The 19,343-nt window shown below is 42.2% G+C and overlaps 2 protein-coding genes across 29 annotated transcripts in view; both read right to left on the bottom strand.

Moving 5' to 3' along the window:
- The window catches only part of LOC119229561 (acidic mammalian chitinase-like), a 90,009-nt gene extending 89,570 nt beyond the window's left edge, over window positions 1-439 (bottom strand). Inside the window, exon 1 of the mRNA XM_062563826.1 lies at window positions 436-439. Coding sequence (XP_062419810.1) covers window positions 436-438 — 3 coding nt within the window. The 5' untranslated portion in view covers window position 439. The remainder of the gene's footprint in view (window positions 1-435) is intronic.
- The window catches only part of nfasca (neurofascin homolog (chicken) a), a 102,761-nt gene that overhangs the window by 4,592 nt on the left and 78,826 nt on the right, over window positions 1-19,343 (bottom strand). For 14 of the 28 annotated variants that reach the window (XM_037448049.2, XM_037448051.2, XM_037448047.2 and 11 more), the window contains 5 exons: window positions 17,132-17,281; window positions 16,306-16,434; window positions 13,278-13,313; window positions 12,667-12,736; window positions 450-4,985 (listed from right to left, as the gene is read on the bottom strand). In XM_037448049.2, the coding sequence (XP_037303946.2) occupies window positions 4,757-4,985; window positions 12,667-12,736; window positions 13,278-13,313; window positions 16,306-16,434; window positions 17,132-17,281 (614 nt within the window). In that variant the 3' untranslated portion in view covers window positions 450-4,756. Of the gene's footprint in view, window positions 1-449; window positions 4,986-7,388; window positions 7,482-7,583; window positions 7,596-10,830; window positions 11,578-12,666; window positions 12,737-13,277; window positions 13,330-16,305; window positions 16,435-16,480; window positions 16,996-17,089; window positions 17,282-19,343 lie in introns of those variants that run through there. The other 14 variants (XM_037448068.2, XM_037448069.2, XM_037448070.2 and 11 more) reach the window with 11 other exon arrangements.

The following is a 19,343-nucleotide window of genomic DNA, read 5'->3' as shown; positions in this document are numbered from 1 at the left end:
ACCTGTTCTCACTAAAGATGAGCTCCGGCTTAAACGAGACATGACTGAAACCGGAGGAGAAGATAATCACTTTGAAAGATGCTAAACCCTATGGCCTCACCAGGGCCTGTGTGTCCTCCCTGTTTTGTGATAGTATGTGGAGCATTTGATGGACCTGTTGAGGGTCTTATCATGCTAGCCTCATACCTGTTCAAACTGCATCTGAAGACAGTCAGGTGTAAATGCGAGGAAGATCACAATTGATGACCCCACTTATGGCTTAACGTTACCTGAGGGGTCTGCTATATCGACAGCTCTGCCACTATACACAAGGTCAGACCAACAACAAAATATGGTCTATGTGCTTTTTTTCTTTTCTTGTTTAGTTTCATTAAAGCTGCATAATACTGTACGTTTTGACAACATGAAAAAAAGCCCATAGATGAACAGAGAGACCATCAGTCAGGAGGTAGAGAAAAGGAGATAGCTTTACTATAAAGAAGGCGTCGCTAGCAGAAGTTGCAACATCTCATCATACACGCATACATGGTGAATATATTTATGCCATTTTTTGTTGAGTATGTACCTTACAAAACCTCTTATTTTGCGTGTCGAAGCGAGACTTTGAAGAGCTGCTCTGATACATACGTTAGAAACATGAAGATGCTAACATGAGAATTCATAAAAAAAAGCCAAAAAGCATGTGATCAATTGTTAAAAAACAAAAAATCCAATTGCAAATCTTGTGTGTGCACCAATCAAATTCTACACTATGCAGCATTTTGAAATGAAGAAAAACACTAAGCTGCAAATGGACATCTTCTTTTCCCACATTGAAGGTGAGGTGAGACGATGCAGACAGTAGAAGGAGAGCCGTCGTGCACGAATAAGAGGACAAGAAAAAAAGCACTGTTCATCAGCAAATATGCATAATTCACTTTTCTTTGTTATATAGCCAGTTTACAACATTCCCTCACAGGAATCCACTTGAGAAGGGGGAACAAGGAAAGGCTAGGTGGAAGAGGGTGCTGCAGGTTTCCTGACTAGATGTGGATGAAAATAAGTCCAGCGAGAAAGTGCAGACTTATATGTTCCAGGCCAGTGTTCGATCCAGCAGAACTTTTCCTTCTTGTTTTCTTGTTTTTCAACAGCAGCCTCCTGCTTTTGTCAGATGTATGTGTTTGGTGCGTCAAACTAACAACCCCCTGTGTTCACACCAACATACTGTAACACCATGGTGTCAGAGAGAAGACCCAGCTGATTAAAACTCCAATATATATTCCAAAGGGAATATAGGTTTGTGAAAAAAAGTTCATCTGTCCAAACAGGTCAGGTCAGCTAAGCTAAGCCATAATTAGAGGGCTCCACCAAATGAGCAAGGAATGAAAGCCTTCTATTGGCCAATTTTGGTAAACCCATTGTGCATTTAGGAAATCCTTGTTGAATAGTAATTTTGCCAGATGAAGTTGACTAATGTAAGGCCAATGCAGTATGTAGATAGTGACTGCTGGGAGTGGAATACAGTTTGTTTCGCTTGGTAAACCAGCTAAAGGGGCATAAGCCACCAATTGCACCAGAATCTGGAATGAAACTGGAGCACATGTTGTCACTGTGGAGTCTGGTTACAAAATGAAAGCTACATCCCCAAAAAGTATAAGATGGATCTGTGAGAGGCCCCTGAAATGGGCCGAGCTATGCAACGACACTCATTTTAGGTAAAGGACTATATGGAGTTAAAAGGAGTTTCTTCCAATACCTCAGCAAATGCATGCTGTTTTAGGCTAGCTGTGTCTGTGTGACAATGCTACAAACTGAATATTGCAGGAGCATTTATTTACATCATAGATCTTTTAACTTGTTCCTCTTTCCCAATATAGAATCCAAACTATCATAGAGGAAGTGACCACGTATCACAATGTCAAAGCAAAGGGCAGCATAGAGTGAAGAATGATTCTCTTTTACATTTTCAGAGTGCAAATGTTAGTCAAAGCTACAAAGGTGCACGACAGACTAAAGATGCACCTGTCACATGTAGCTTGGTGGATACTGAATTGTGATTTTTTCTCTCCTTCTTGGATAAAGCATTTTTTCTGGGGGAATCAACTTTGATATATTTACAAATATAGGAGTTTTTCAGAACCTACATGTACAGAATATATGTCAAATAAATAATAGACAACAATAATAATTTTCTGTGAGGCGGAAAAGTTATGTTACATAAATCTGAATAACAACACAGAGTAACTGTAAGACAACATGAGTACGAGAAGAGCAGCACAATGGAGAGATAAACATGACAGGTATGTTGATGTTCTTTGCTTACGGCAAAATAGCCAGCTGCTACAAATATTACAAATATCTGGAACATATTGTGTTTAATGCTTCTTATGATGAAGAATGGCAGATTCTGGACACATATTTATTTCTGGCGTGGATCAACAATATAAGTTGCTCAAATATGTGTGTTTAACAATTATTAAATTAAGGACTAATATTATTACTATTCACATAGTGTAATAAACAGAAATATAAAATAAATATTATAAGTACAATGTGAACTGCAGTTGCTAACTACAGTAAAGATATTTCCGATTTAACAGTGGAGGGCTTAACAGTGTTGTTGAGTAGCAGGTAACTACAGGATGAGTGCCAAAACACTGTCAGTCTGCTAACACAACAGTCACATGACAAATAGGATGAGTACAATACTGAGTTTAGTTTCTAACAAGTTGTGTTCCCTCAAACATTTTTTTTTATTTCTTCTTTTGAAAAAAATAAATTGATTTGTTTCATTTCTAAGGTGGCTGTGATTTCGATGTATATATTTTCATGCTGCAAATCTAGTGTTTCACGAGGCCCATACACTGTGTTTTTTTAAAGTTCAACAAATGAATTGCATTTCAGTTGTGTGTCCTTCTGTAAAGGTGGGTTCAGACTAAACACCAGGCGAATGCTGACATTGCATATGAAGCCAATTGACAGATCAGTTAAATAAAGTGAGCCAAAGATGTGTTCATGCTTACGCTCAAGCAAAACCCTCCGGCTCCTCCGAGGCTTTATGGCTTAAATTTGTGAATAGACAAATAGAGGGTTGCCGTCTGTAAGGTTCAACAGACGGAGATTTTTTTTACTTTTCAATGATTGAAGCTTTTTTCGGAACACTTTTGCTGAGCGTCTCACATTTGAACCGAAGTGCTCTTACATCTTGTGTGGAAGTAGAAAATCAAAAGTGAAAGAAATGTGTTGGACAATTAGTTCGGCACTTGTTATTTTTGTGTCATGAATTAAAACTGTGTCATACAGTTTGTGGTTTGTGCTAAGCTAATGTTAGCAGTCGTTTGGTCTGTCTGCTTGAACTACAACATGTTGTTGTGTTTTGCAGGTGCAAAATGGTGTTGACATTTTGTTTCCTGAACAGACGACACTGAAAAAGAGAAGACATTTGTGTCTTAAACTTGAAACAACACGATTAATCTCAAATTCTCTGAGCTAAAAAATAATTTGGAACCCACAACCTCCAGAATTCTGGTTTCACAAATGTATATCCATCTTGAAAAAAACTTTTCTCTGTCACTATAAGTTTTCATGTGATCACCATGTTGGATTGATGTGTGGTTTGGTATAAAACATACTTTCAAAAGTACTGTATCTAACAATTAATAAACCAAAGTCAAAAGAAAAACAGATCCATCTGTCAAAGGTTTCACTGTCAACCAACAGATGTTCCCAATTGACATGAATGCAGCATTAGCCTGCATGCTAACTAGGTAATTCAATAGGTTGTGGTCCTGTGGGGTTTCACAAGCAAAGGTTACGTTCCTCTCTGTTGCCTTCCATTTCTCATGGCCTAAGTTACTACCATGCTCCAAACAAAATGTATCATTAATAACATACTGCAGCACAGCTTGTGGCGGCCATTTTGAACATCTGCAGTACAACATTGGTGTAGAGGTCAGAAAAATGTCTCAGTACGCACAAGGCAGAGTGAATAAACGCATTGGATTTAGCCTGCAAATGGTAAAAAACAAACCCAAAACGTGTACTTTTTTTAACCAGGTTAAACCCAGAATGCTATGGAGGAGATGATAGTGCATAGTTTTGCAGGGCACTAAAACGTGTGCCAGAACTCAATACAGCACTCTTTAAGATTCAATGACTCATCTACCAGCTGTGGAAAAACTGAAATCTTTCATTGCGTAAATATCAATATGATAAACATATCTGCCGGCATCCTGTTGAGTTTGATGGTTAAAAGCTGATATGTTACAGGACGGGCCAGTGTGTCTATGTGTATGTGTGTGTGTGTGTGTGTGTGTAACCTCTTGTGTGTAACCTCTTGTGTGTACTTTACCGGGACGCTACACAGAGGTCTTCGAGGCGAGGCGGGAGGGAGAATGGGGACACTGGAAATGTTCAGAGCAGAAACAAACCAAAGTAAAATCTCTAAAGAACGCATCCAAGAGCTGAAAGCTGCCCTGAAGGCACACTTCAAGTCTGTGTAAGGATAGGCAGAGATCCGAGGAAGCCTTCTTTGTCCCAACGCCGCCTTCGATGGGCCAATTTCTTTGAGCCGTAAACTAAAGTAGAGGCCTGTGATTTAATTCCACTCCCGTGTTCCCCTTTGCAGAGGGAGGCCTGCGCAGTCTCCAGACAGGCCTGGCTGTGTTCCTTCGGTTAATCCTAATATATTCATATATGTGTGTTTGTGTCTGGGGTGTGGTGCTGGGGTTTGTCGTAACGCCCTCCAGGTCAGGAGAGGGGCTGCGCTGCGACGGCGCTACGCCAGCGAGTAGATGGCGTTGACAGGCGAGGTGGCCTCAGAGCTCTCATTTCCCTCCGTCTCGTCCTTGTCCTTCTTCACTGTGTACTGGCCGATGAAAGATCCGTCCTCGTTGAACTGGCCGTCGCCGCCTTCGCCGTAGTCCACCAGACTGTCGTCGCTTTCCTTCACGTTGCCGTCCAGCGATGTCTGGCTGCCTTGGAGAGGCTTGTTGTCCTCGTCGCTGCTGCAAAGGCGGGTGGAGAGCAGAATTGACGGTAAAACAACGGGATGCTGGTTCAGTGTCAGAAAGAGTTCGGAACCGTCGTCCTCAGCGCCACGGGTTAAAAGGGTGAAGTGAAAGGTTATGCGGATGGCACATAAAGAAATGAGGGCAATTCCATATTTTCAGAGTACAATTTAGAGTTTCATGAGTCATTTCTTTTCCATTTTGTCCTTAAAGGATTGGCTTGAACTATGGGAATACAGCACTCACATGCTATTTGTCATTTGAAGAACGGTTTATGCTCTTATACTGGCCATGAGGCCGTTTCTTTGCAGAGGAATAAATATACATGGGAATGTGCATTCTTTAGTTCAGCCATTGTTCATAAAGGACTTTAACCAACTCAAGACTATCAAGGAGGTTTACTTTTCATTAGGTTCCCCTAAGAATGGTGTTTTGATATACTAGCTAGTATAGCTAGCCAGCTAACGTTTGCCACTAATGTTGCTCTAGCTGAGAAGCAGAGGTGGAAAGAGTGAGTAAATGTAATTCGTTACTTCCCACCTTTGCTGAGAAGTGATACAGTTGAAAATAACATTTATGTAATAGTAGAATTGTACACTTCTGAGGACAGCTTGCGTTCTAAGGTCGGCATATTTGTTCACTTTGGGCACTTTCCTACATGCACCTGTAGTCGTGCTTTGGGTTAGCAGCCTTGTGAATAAGTTAGCTATGACATGTGAGTACTGTGTCCCAATACACTTCAAACCTATTCTTTAATAAGACAGCTGCATTAGCATTTTATACCAGAGATGCTTGTTGATCTAAAATTACTTATAGTTTGATTTTGCAGAACACTATACAGTATTTGTTTTAAAAGCAACCCTGTCTCCTGAAAATTATGATCAGCTAAAACTAATTTGCTTTAAACTTGAATATCAGCTGGATCTGCACGATGTTCACTTCAAATACAAAATGTTAACTTAAAGGATCTGAAACAATAACTGCCAACATGTTTGTTTTCTTCTCTCTGCTCCGTAACGTTTCATGGGATGCAAAGGATACGCTTCGATTTTCTGTCATTACCTCGCTTTCTGTACATTATTCAAACGTTACACTCCCTGGACTGGGACAAAACATTACAAATGGGATTGTTACCAATATAGACTTAAATAGGAGTGTTTGGTAGGAGACAAGGATGATTTAAAGAGATAAATACTGTCGTCAATATTCTCATTCAAATGAGACATTTGCATACACATGCTAAATGATGGCCATATTCTGACTTGAGATCATCAGGCAGAACAACTCCAGCGTACCTCATTTATGGAGCTGTGCATGATTTCAATTCAGAGCATGGCTGCATGTCTCCGTACTCTGATTTTAGGCGGAAGAAAACTTCATGCGCAGGAGAAAGAGCTACAGTGTTTGCTTTCTTCTCTTCGATCAAGCCATGAGCATATCAGCAGGAGTTGCACTCAAAGGATGCGATGGTGAGGTATTTTTCTGTTTGAAATGTTTTCTCTACTCGGGTCTGTGAACTTCAAGGTTGTCAAACATTATTATCGAGATAAATTCGGTGATCACAGAATCTTAAATCTCAGGATCATCATGGTCCGTGCGGAAACACTTCCCTCAGACATCACTTGATTCATGTTAGAAACCAGACATGTTAATGATCAAGAATAAGCGGCAGCTGGAGTGCAATCACAGTCAAACACAATTCAAATCCACCATATGTGGGTCTGAACAAAGCCCAAAATCCAGTTGACATTATACAGTAGAACTCTTACAGAGTAAGCGGAAATAGTGAAAGGAAGGAAGCTTTCAGAACACATGCTGACACGGAACAAGGTAAAGAGAGGCAGAGGGTAAGAGTAGAGCACAAAGCGGCAGTTTTAATCCATCAGATGTTAGATAGTCAAGCAGACTAAAAACAGTGCTACGTTAAATACGCATGTTTCAACATTGTGTCAAAGCAAGTGATGATGTATATTAAAAATCAAAGCTACATTATATAAAAGCTATAAGTCTAACAATTTAGAAAGTCTACTGAGGCTGGCGGGATGGTGAGGTATGGATCTAACGAACAAACAAGACGTTAGTGTCTCGTGGGTAACAAAAAGCCAACTTTTTATACCATTTTCTCAGCAGCTTGGGCTGTATGTCACTCAGATGACTAAAGCTTGATACAGAACCAGCAAAGGAACATTTCCAATTACTTCTAAACTGCAGCAGGGGTGTGTTCATTTCGAAAGAAGGCCTATAAATGCTGTATTCAGGTGATGATGGCCTAATAGCGGATCAATACATTAGACTCAGTGAACACTGAGGAGGGTGCTGTGTGGCTTCGACATGCTTGGAGTAAGCAGCAGCAGATTAGAGGGACATCTCTCTACACACAAGGGCCACTGAAGGGCTTACAGCTGACTGTCATCCTTGCTTTCATCTGTTCATCCGACTTTACTGGACCAGCAGCTTCAGTGAGAGCTTTTTATCTGAGTCACTTTAAATGCACTGAAAACGTTACAAGAAAAAGAAGAAGGAGAAGAAGAAAAAGAGGAGGAAGACGTTTTCTTAGAGCAGGATTAATAGGAATCTTCTCATTTCATACAGTACCTTTCAAGAGACCTTTTGGACCAATGAAGAAAATAAATCCAAAAAAAGGAAAAGTACAGGAGGGTGGAGGGTGGAGGGTAGGACAGAAAGACAGTCGTGACATAGATGGACAACCAGACATAAACATAAAAACACAGATACTGAAAAGTGAAATCATGGTAACAGCAACAGTATTTATATTTTCTTTATATATATCTTGAGGGTGGAGGTAAATACATTTATATCATCATAATCCTTGCTGCAAAGAACAGACTAAATATTTTTGTATTGATTAAAATCATAATATCAGGGATTTACTATTTTCTTTCCGTATGAGAAAAGGGCAGCATAGCATGTGAACCATCTTATTCCAGATTGTTACAACTGGGGCCATGTTTCAATGGTTTTCTTTGCTGGCCAACATCCCTATTAGTTGCAACACTAATGTCACCAGTTGCTGAGAAATGGGAACACTGGGACTTTACCACTACGAAGCTTAGATGGAGCAAGGAACACAAGCTGTCATTCAGTTTGTCTGATTTCCACATAATTAGCTGGGTTGTAAACAAACCAATTTATAAGGAGGTAAAGCCTGCTTGAAATTCCACAGATGACCCTTCATTATGCGGGAAATGGTGCAAGCACAACAACAGGAAGTGGATCTGTCAAATGTGAAGCTAAATGTGGATCTTCTCCTTTGCTATTTTTTTCTACCTAAATGTGGCTGACCTAGAGATTTTATCACAACCTGCATGATTGTAGGATGCTTCTGTTCCTTGACCAGTCTAACAAAAAATTGGTGTTACTGCATTCAGAGATCTCAGCCATTAAGAAGCCAACTATGTAAATGAAGACCCATGTTGTAATACATCAGAATAATCCTTTACTGCACTATACAATCTAAATTATTTTTATGCAAATAATACATCAGTCTTGTCTCAAACACTGAACTGAAGCGAAGTCCAGAAAGAAGACAGAATGCAAACCCAGATAGAGCCAACAGGAGAAGGAAGTGTCCGTCGTCCTTGATGCTTTTACTTGTACACTCTCTAGGATGTTTATTACGCTCCAGAATGTACTCAAAGTGTGTTTTATCTGCTGGAAATATAATGAATATGAATAAATGATCATAAATCTTTATAGACATATCCTTAATCTAAAGTCTTAACATTTGTACGGTCACTCTTTAGCCCTCTGGATATTTCTCCGGTTGTTTGTTGCCTAAACCAAGTTCCTTAAGGGTGTCAAATCATCCCCAGCACCATCCTGCTTTCCTGCACTCACTGACACGCAGACATCCACAACCAGCCCCTTTTTATATGTCTGCCGGCAAAGGGCAAAACAATACAATTAACCTCCGCAAATGGAGAAACCCTTGTACAAAAAAGTACACAAACTCCCACACTGTTCTCTGTGCTTTCTAGGATCACATCCCCCAAAATCTTTCTACATTGACTGATCTATATGTAACTCAGGGTAACAGGAATATCCAAATAAAATGAATGGACTGAATGATTTGTGGTTACATCTGATGGTGGTTGTATCTGATGGTGGTTTTATCTGATGGTGGTTCTATCTGATGGTGGTTGTATCTGATGGTGGTTATATCTGATGGTGGTTATATCTGATGGTTGTTGTATCTGATGGTGGTTACATCTGAAAGTGGTTCTATCTAATGGAGGTTACATCTGATGGTGGTTGTATCTGATGGTGGTTACATCTGATGGTGGTTCTATCTGATGGTGGTTGTATCTGATGGTGGTTGTATCTGATGGTGGTTGTATCTGATGGTGGTTTTATCTGATGGTGGTTCTATCTGATGGTAGTTGTATCTGATGGTAGTTGTATCTGATGGTGGTTATATCTGATGGTTGTTGTATCTGATGGTGGTTACATCTGAAAGTGGTTCTATCTAATGGAGGTTACATCTGATGGTGGTTGTATCTGATGGTGATTGTATCTGATGGTGGTTGTATCTGATGGTAGTTGTATCTGATGGTAGTTGTATCTGATGGTGGTTACATCTGAAAGTGGTTGTATCTGATGGAGGTTACATCTGATGGTGGTTACATCTTATGGTGGTTGTTACAGTGGTCTTGCCGTACACCTGGCTTAATACTCTCAATATTTTAATAATGCTGTGGTACGAATTGAACGTATTGTACATCTTTTACGCTGTTCATTCTGTGTACACATGACATCCATGGCATTCTGTCCATCCAGTGTCCACGTTGAATGGTTTTACTTTTAGCGGGAGGTCTTCCTGTGCCGATGTGAGGGTTTTGGGACAGAGGATGTCTGATGTGTACATACTGTAATGCCCTCTGAGGCAAATTTGTAATCCCTGATTTTGGGCTATAAAAAGTAAATTGAATTTGGTACCTAAACCTAAATTGAAGGTCCTGGACCTCCAGCACTAACAGCATTTACCTTCAACTGTTTAGCCTTGTTGTCTTTTGTTGCTCAACTAACTAAAGCAGTGCAGTCTTGTTTTAATAAGACAATTAAAAAAGGGAATGCAGACGCACAACTTGATTTTAGCAAAATATCCAAGTTGGCCTGATAGAGGACACGGCTGCCAGATTTTTAACTCGTTTAAGAGAAGCAACAACTCTACATTGATTCTTTCTGCCCTTCACTAGTGGTTGCCTGTAAGTTTTTGCTGTGTGTTCATGTATTTGCCATAATTCACTCCAAACATGACCTCGTCTCTAATTCAATGAAAAAAAGGTGTCAGACAGGAGAGCAAAAATACGTGTATGTAGGGTTTGGGTTTGAATAAAACGTCTTTTATATCTGCAATAAACCCACACACTGACTAAAGCGCTCTGTTCATCTTTCTGTGTCTTGTCTGTGGATGTCATGTGACCATGATGGAATCTGAATGGTGGAGTTGTTGGTTCTGGCCTTGAAGATTAAATAGTTTTGTGGGGAGTTTGACACCTATAAGGAACCAAAGCATCTCCTCGTGCTGTATCGTGTTCCACTCTACTAATCACGTTTAAAGGCGTTGGCATCAGGCTCTTTAAATCATGTCACATTGTTCAAGCAGTGCTTTACAAGCCAGTTGGACTACAACCGCTTCTTCTTGAATACCGTACAGACTGCCAAAAGAGCCAGTCATGCATCAATCAGGCACATTATTTTGTTTGGTCTCCTTAGATATGCAAGACCTTATCCAGGCAGCGTGCTCCCCAGCTCAGGGGAAACACCTGCTCCCCCCAACATGCACAGGCCAAAAGAGATGCCGTGCCAAAAACCAAAGTACCTGTTCTCGTTTTCGTTCCTGTCAGGGACAGATGACCCATTTCAGCGTGGGGGAGAGAGAGGTACGAGACGTGAGGACACAGGGGGGAGGGAGCAAGGGAGATGGGGGGTGCAGAAAGAGAACGAGAGGAGGAGGACAAGCTCCACATGATCCATGCATGTAAATCGTTGCATGTACACACAAACACAAACACACTCACACACACAGAGCTAAGGTGAGTCTGGGTCAGGGTCTGTGAGAGAAGGGTTGGCTATTACAGTAACACTAGACTCATTATTGATTAACAGGAGCTCACACACTGGAGATTAAATGAAGCACAGGGTATTAAGCACAGCGAGTGACGATAAATGCTGATCGTGCTTCTTCTCTTATTCACAGCCATCTCATCAATTCCAACGCCATCACATCCAGACACTCCATTCTTTTAACAAAAACACACCAAAACTGAACTACACAATGGTAAGATTCCCGAGTGCTGTGGATTCTGTATGGACCACAGATCCTAAAAGTTATGTGAGATGATAAGAAGGTGTTTATACTGGTAATTAAAAACATGCAGGAAGCCCTGTGTCATTCTTCAGTTAAAGAGAAAGGTTTTAGTGCCCTTTTCACACAGCGGAGTTACAACATGAGCTGGATTTAGAAAGCAGGTTAAATTCATCTGGTTTTTAGTCAAAGGTGGACGGACACAGAACAGATGGACTCATTCCTCATTGAGAGGAATGAAGCCACAGAGATCAGTGGGACCTGGAGGGAACAAAAGACACATCACTTACAAACACATACTGCACAAAACATAGAGCACATCCTCGGCCTACCGGATGTGTCGGCCTCATAGAAGACACACATGAACCTCTAAGGTGGTAAAAAGTTGCTTGGAGAGAACGAGATATGTTTGCAGAGATGCTTGCACTATTGTCACCTCATGATAAAAAGATTCCACCAGTACCCTAAGTCAGTGGTTCTCAACCTTTTTTAGAGGGGAGACCGAAATATTCATTTCAGCCAAGTACATATACTAGAACTAGTCGGATAGGTCTGTTCTGTTTCTGTAAAAAGAAATGTCTTGAGCTCAATGAAGAGGACCTGCTACAAGTGTAGCTATATACACAGCTCATTCTAAGGCTACAAGAAAACTTTCTTCATTCACAGGGGATTTTCTATTTGAAAAAAAAATGGTTAAAGTATCATATTCCATTTCAAGTCCAACACACTGGCCGTTTAAATATATCAAATATATGTGACCCATGATTTTCAGTACAGCCCATAGATGACTATAGAGTGCTGCAGGGATGAAATATTGTTGTAGTCCTACCCAAAAGGTTCATCTTTAATCTTAGTATGAATGCAATTAGCAGAAGGAAACAGATGGCTTACGGCTATAAACAAACGAATCAAAGCTCACATGAACAGGGGACGTTTCACAACGACGCTTTATTCCAGAGCCTTTTTATGGGGAAGGTTTTCAACAACTTGTTAGCTACCACTTTTTAGGGAATATGAAAACTACAAAATTATTTTTTTTAAACGTTTGTCTTAATTCAACCTTAGTTAAACCTGATTAAAGACAATCAAACAAAAATATATTCTAAAAAGCCACTGACATTGAGACAAGAGAACCTTCATTTCTGTTTTTTAGGACTCTAAAGTCTTAACTGAAATGTCTGGCTATAACCCTTACTTGCACAGTATACAAGATGAGCCAGTACTACGAAGGGGTTATGTGACCTGATCCAATTCCCTTGATCACTGAAAACTTCAATAATTTCAAAGGTCAGCGTTGAAAGCCACTGTAAAGATGGTGTGGATGTTGTTCAGATAGTGGTATATACTTACTGGTAATCAAAGGATCCGTCCTGGTCTTTCTGATCTACTGGGTCCAAGGGGAGATCTTTTTTGTCACGGACTAGGGAAGGAAAAAGCACAGAGACATGTTCAGAATGTTGCAGTTGTGGTTAGAATTGGTATACAAAACTCTCCACGTGTTGAGGGGTTATTTTGAACGGAAATTATGTTCATCCTCATCTGGTAATACAAGTCCATATCTATGACAATGTTCATTTTATTAGCTGTTAACAAACACCCCTAATTCCGTTCCAAAATCAAAAAAAATGATCTGCTGTTTAAAGTTGCAGTGTCAAAGGTGGTTAAAGCTGGTTAAAGTTAGTTACTTAGAATGCAGTTCTGTACATATGAAACTCTTAACGTTTATCAGAAGGTTTCATTTCACACAGAACTTGAGGAGTGGCCTCCAAGAGGAAAGGCCTATCCAACACGAACACTTGTCCCGTATACAGATACTTGCAAACTGGTTTTAGTCACAGAACAGCTAGTTGGGTTTGAAAGGCGTGTCAGTGGTTGTAATAGTGCATGTGAGCTCTCATTAATCACTTTTCTCTTACAATCCTCATTATTGGGTGTTAATTTTTCACTTTTACAGCACCTACCCAGATATTTTGCGAAACCAGTCAAGCAACCACCACCTAGACATTATAGAAACTGCAAAACATTAACACCACTCTGACATCTGCTGTTCCAAAGCATTGAATCATCAGGTGTTAGAGGTCAGCATCAATGTTGCATGACAACTAAGGAAAATACAGTTGTTATTACATTTTTTTGTTCAGGAGTAATAAATGATTGAATTTGGTGTAAGGTGGCCTCTACCTGGTGTAAAGCGGTCAGTTGTTTTCTGGTGCTCTTTGATCTGTGGTGACTTGGGTTTTTATTTCAGTGCAAGTTGAATGTTTTCCCTCATAACTAATACACCTAGCACAATAACATTTCAAAACGGTTCATGAACTAAACACCTTATATCACATAAAAAAATATATGCAATGGTCACATGGAACAAATGGGTTAGAGTAGCTCGTAATATAATAAAGTAGCAAACATGTATCTTCAGGACAAGAGACTGTAACCTTGGTATCCCACCAAACACAAAATGAGCCCCGCCATTTGGTTGCATTTGGATTCTTGCAATGGCCAGTAGGAACAAAAAAAAAAGATTTTGTCCCAGATGATCCTATATCTGAAAGTTTAAACAGATATGATACATAGTTCCCTCTCAGGGATCTCGAGCTGCGTAAAAACGCTGTGGGAACGCCTCTGCGTGACCGCGTCATGAAGCACGTGTGAAATCTAACCAATGGCGAGCTAGTACGTCATAGGCGGGCGACGCCGGGACCAGGGCGCTATAAAGGGACCCGAAGGGCAGGACCATTCATCTCTGTGCCCTCATCTAGTGTGTGTGAAGTTTTTCCTACTAGTAATGGCTGAGCGGTTGTCCAGCGTGTCCCCCCGCGTTTCATTACGGGCAGTGACTCGCACGCCTTGTGTGTTGTCTGCCTGGGCGTGGAGCACGTTCAGCTAGCCCTCGAGGGGGCTATCATGACATGGCCTGTCATGGCACTCCCGTCTCTCCCGTCGAGTTCTCTTCGCTGAGGACGGCTCGATGAGGCGCGCTCTCCGCGGCTCCGGTCCAGCTTGTGCTGAGGCAGAGCGCCGGATGTCTTTATGGGGATCACATATGGATCTCGCGGAGGATTCCGGGACGGCTGAGGCATTTCCCGGGCCTTCACCGTGAGACCCAGGCGCTCGTTTCCGGCGTCGGAGGCACGCTCGGCGGCTTCCTCCACCCCGGACGAGATGCCGCTCTCACGTTCCTCTAGCTCCGAGGAGCTAGACGTGGTGAGCATAGGGGCATCCGCATTTTGAACTACAGACGACTGGTTGATTCTGGCGCCATCCGTGCGGCTGGCGGTCTTACCGAGGAAGACCTGTTTGCCTTCAGACAGACCACTCACTGTCCTCTGTGTTTCTCCCTCGCGCATACTGCCCCTTGGCAGGATGCGTGAGGGAGATGCAGTGCACGTGCAAGCATGGCCGAGGTCATGTCTGTACGCCTTTTCCCCGGTTGCTCTGCTCCCGGGGATCGTGGAGAAGGTCCGCCAGGACGGTGGCCTACTGCTTGTAGCCCCGCTCTGGCCGGCCCTAGTATGGTTGGCGGACCTTTTGTCGCTCCTCGCAGGTCCTCCTTTGGAGACCCCCATCATGGTGGACCTGCTGTCTCAGGCGTCGGGGTCCATTGTTTACCCTCGCCTCGAGCTATGGAAACCGTTGGCGTGGCCCTCGAGGGGACCCGCCTCCTAGGAGCCGGTCTCTCGACCAAATTCGTGGAGACCATCCTCCACTCCAGAGCCCCCGCCACGAGGAAGGCTTATGCCGGTAGATGGAAGCTCTTTGCCACTTGGTGTGGGCAACGACAGCTGGACCCAGTTAACTGCCCAGTCGGTTCAGTACTGGAGTTCCTGCAGTAGCGTTTTGCCACAGGTTTATCCCCGTTCATCGGCAACCCATGCCCCACTTGACGGGCGTTCTCTGGGGAGACACCCGCTGGCATCCCGCTTCCTTCGTGGCACCCTGAGGCTAAGGCCAGCAGCCAGCACTGGAGTTCCGTCTTGGGACTTCGAGCCCATGCCGGAGATTGCAGTGAAGTATGTGGCTCTTAAGACCCTCTTCCTGCTTGCTATTTCTTCCCTCAAAAGAGTTGGAGATATGCAAGCCCTCTTGGTGGCCCCATCGTGCTTGGAATTTGCACCCGGTATGATGAAGGCGTTCTTACTACCTTCCCCCGGCTATATTCCTAAGGTCCCGTCCACTACGGTCGAGCCTATGGTGCTGCAGTCTTTCTGTCCTCCCCCGTTCCTGAGAAGAAAAAGCGTCGGACCAGGCGAAGCTTGACCTCCTCTGCCCATTCAGAGCCCTAGACCTGTACGTCCGCAGGACCTCCCTGTGTAGGCTCTCCGAATAGCTGTTCGTGTGTTTCGGGCCTCCCAACACTGGCGGCCCGGTGACTAAGCAGAGGATGAGCAAGTGGGTGGTTGACATCACACTTGCTTATGAATTGGCCGGCCAGCCCGCACCTTGGCTGTCCGGGCCCATTCTACTAGGGGTAGGGCGGCTTCTAAAGCCCTGTTGTCGGGAAGAGTATCGCTACACGACGTTTGCATGGCGGCAGGCTGGTCCTCTCCCCACACGTTCGTGAGGTTTTACCACTTTGACCTTAACGCTACACATGGAGCACAGGTGCTCTCGTCTGAGTGTGCGTCTTAAACTTCCCACCACGGTCACTTGCTCATATGGTGAGTGGGTATTGGGTTCCCACAGCGTTTTTACGCAGCTCGAGTTCCCTGAGAGGGAACGTCTCTCGGTTACGTATGTAACCTTCGTTCCCTGAAGGGAACGAGACGCTGCGTAAACTTTCTGCCATACTCCCGGCCTGCCCGTGGCACTTGATTCGGCCTTTCAGAGATGAATGGTCCTGCCCTTTTAGTTTAAAAGAGAGGGCGGCTTTATATTCATTACCACTACACCACCTTATACTATCGTCAAATTACCCAGGATGTGTACAATGGGAAGAAGACTGACATTTTGTCTTCTTGTGGGTGTCAAAGCCGCAGTGTGGGGCCTTACCTGGGTATTTGCCCCCTCGACTTCTCTTGATGAAGCAGACGATGAGGAGGATCAGTATGATGAGGGCAATGGCACACATCAAGCCAATGAACCAGCCTTGGGTGGCTATGTCTACCTGGTCTATGTAGGCTGGACGCACACACATAACACACATACATACACACATGGAAAAAGAAAAGAGGGGATAGGAAGTGAGTCAGAGCTAACACATCAGACTAGCTGTTTTATATGCAGACCGCACGGTAGAGGTCGACAACTCAGAATCAACATCCCGCTCTTGGCTGCAAGCTCATATAGCCACAAGGTCCTAGATACCATCCGACTGGTTTCCCATTACCAAGTGTGTGGATCTGAGGCAGAATAATTGTCGCTACCCAGAGAGAGTTTCACTACAACCTGAAAAAACAAACGTTCATTGACACTTGATAGACATTATAACTCCAATATTAGCACTGATTTAAAATAAATTACTTTCGCTATTTTAAGTATAGAGCATGATCATAAATATATTTAGGTGCACTGCAGTTTATATAGTATGTACAGTCATTACGTCCATGCAAACTAATCAAGGGAGAACTTGGAGGTGCATTTGTGAAGCATTTACCTGTCAGAAGAGAGAATTTGAGTTGTGTGGTGGTAGCCTGATAAATCCTTGAGTTTCATCTCACAGGAATGCAACTATTACTTCCACTGTTCATAAAGACATCCAAGTCAAAGTTAACATCCATATTACTGAGTTACCGTGGAAACGACTACAGACTGACTTGCACCCAGAGTAGCCCACCTGGCTGGAATCCCAGTTCCACCTGGCCAAGTGGGGCCTCACCTGGTTTGGTCTTAAAGATGAAAGATTTGCTGCTGACGCTGTTGAGCTCATGGGAGTAAACCCTCAGCTGGTACTTGGCGCCAGCGATCAGATCCGCCACTGTAATGGGTGGCTGCTGTTTCACTGGTACAACTTTCACCGACTTGTCGCCTTGAAGACACAACAAAGGGGCCAATCACACTCCAGGAGGTGTGGCCTTCGTTCCACAGTAAAGGCTGCGCAGACTAGTAAAAGTCACGGCATCACGATGCTTTGCTGGTTGACTGCTGTCAGAGCAGGGATCAGAGCAGGGTCCCGAAAGTGAATTGAGACTGATAACAATGCAGCGGCCAGCCCCATCATTAAGATCTGCCTCTTTAGAAGCAAACACAGGGAGTGGTTTAGTATGTCCAGCCATCATGTGTAAGGTAGAGGTACTATATTTTCTCTTGAGGGAAAGGTTTTCCAAAAAAATTGATGTGGGAAGGGAAGAAGAATAAGGGCCTAAGGAGCAGGTGTACAATTCACAGTCTCAGACAACCAAATTACAGCATTGGCCACTGTGGCCAAATGGGGGTGAGGGGTGGCAAAGCATTGTTTTGTCTCAAATATTCACAGGCCCACCCTTATCTCCATGAGTTTAAACAAAAAGAAACCAGCGAGCTGCCTCTTTCCGGTAGAAAGACGGGATGGTCATGACATGGACAAGCTGCGAGCATTACTCTGAGGTTGCAGTGAGAGGAGGGGGCCGCACCAAGTGGTGACATCATGCAACATGCTGTCAACCATTGGTCAAGGTTGACTCTTCGACCAGAACTCATTCCCAAGCCATGCTATTATCAGCAGCCCTAGAACCAGCCACGCCAAAGGTCTACTGCAGACACCAGAGAAGACATGCCAGTCCTTCTTTACATACAGTGCTATCAGTGAGGCCAAGACGTGAGGTTTAGTAGGGTGCGGTAATCTATATGTTCTTAAGTGGAAGCAAAAATAGTTCAAATGTCTTTTCATTTTAGCCCCGAACTTGAGAAGATAAGTGGGATTTGTACGTTCCGATGCTATAACTAAAAGTGCCATAATAACTAGTAATAGTGGCAACAAAGTCATCAAAAAATGTGGGTGGGAAAGGTAAGAAAAAATGGGACTTTCATCAAGGAGATGTCTCTTTGGGTCTGACTTTACGCTAGTTTTCATGCTTGTTTCTTAATTTAACATAAAGTCTGCTATTTGGTTGGTATTTAACCACGGTAGATCCATTGTTACGTCGTAGTGTTGAGTCACACTGTTTCATTTTTATATTATTACCGTGTTAATTTTGTGGATATTTAGTGTGGTAACGTTAAATTGTTACGTTGCATTGTTAAATCGGAATGGTTTTACGTGACGTTAGTGTTGTTACGTTATTTTGACATGTTATGTTGTTACTTTGTTGAATTGTTATGTTGTTACTTTGTTGAATTGTTACGTTATTATTATGATGACAGTTATGTTGTTACATTGTTAAGTTGTGTTGTTACCTTGTTACATTGATATGTTGCTTTGATATGTTGTGTTGTTACTTGTATCAGTATCACGCGTGTCACTTAAGGGCAGGGTAAAGAGATGATGTACATTTCCACAGCCCTAGTTCCCTCTGTATAACAACACACACATCAATTGCAAAACAATGTATAACTTTTATATGTATATATATATATATATATATACGTATGTATTTATTGTATATATAAATATATATTCTGTCTTTTTTTTAAATAAACCTACCATAACAATTATAATTCATTAATTTCATTTTAATTGTTTTTTTAAGTGGAGGATGTTTTCAACAGGGCAGCAACTTAAAGATGTTAAAACATTGATATATATTATATTAAGTGGGAAAATTGAAAAGATGAGTGAGATACCAACCTGGCTTGTTTTAGATAACAGCACAGTTAGTATTTTAACTACTGTATAGTTAAAATGTAATTATAAATTAATGATGTGGGTACTAAAATTATATTATGAGCATACAGTATCTTCTGTAATGCAAATCATGCATCATGAACAAAAAATTGAATTATGCAACAGTACTACGAAGTGGTATTATTTCCTCTCATCATGCAAATAAAAAAAATTTAAATTAAAAATTAAATTGAACATTAAATGAACTTTGGTTATACTTGGGATTCCCTTCCAGAAGCTATTACTGCGAAACATTTCTTTTAAACTTTAAAGTTTGAATACAAACATA

This window comes from Pungitius pungitius, chromosome 8 (genome assembly GCF_949316345.1).
Source record: "Pungitius pungitius chromosome 8, fPunPun2.1, whole genome shotgun sequence".
Classification (NCBI taxonomy): Eukaryota; Metazoa; Chordata; class Actinopteri; order Perciformes; family Gasterosteidae; genus Pungitius; species Pungitius pungitius.
Note: the sequence above shows the minus strand (reverse complement) of the source record. Positions and strands in the feature narration are given on the sequence as shown.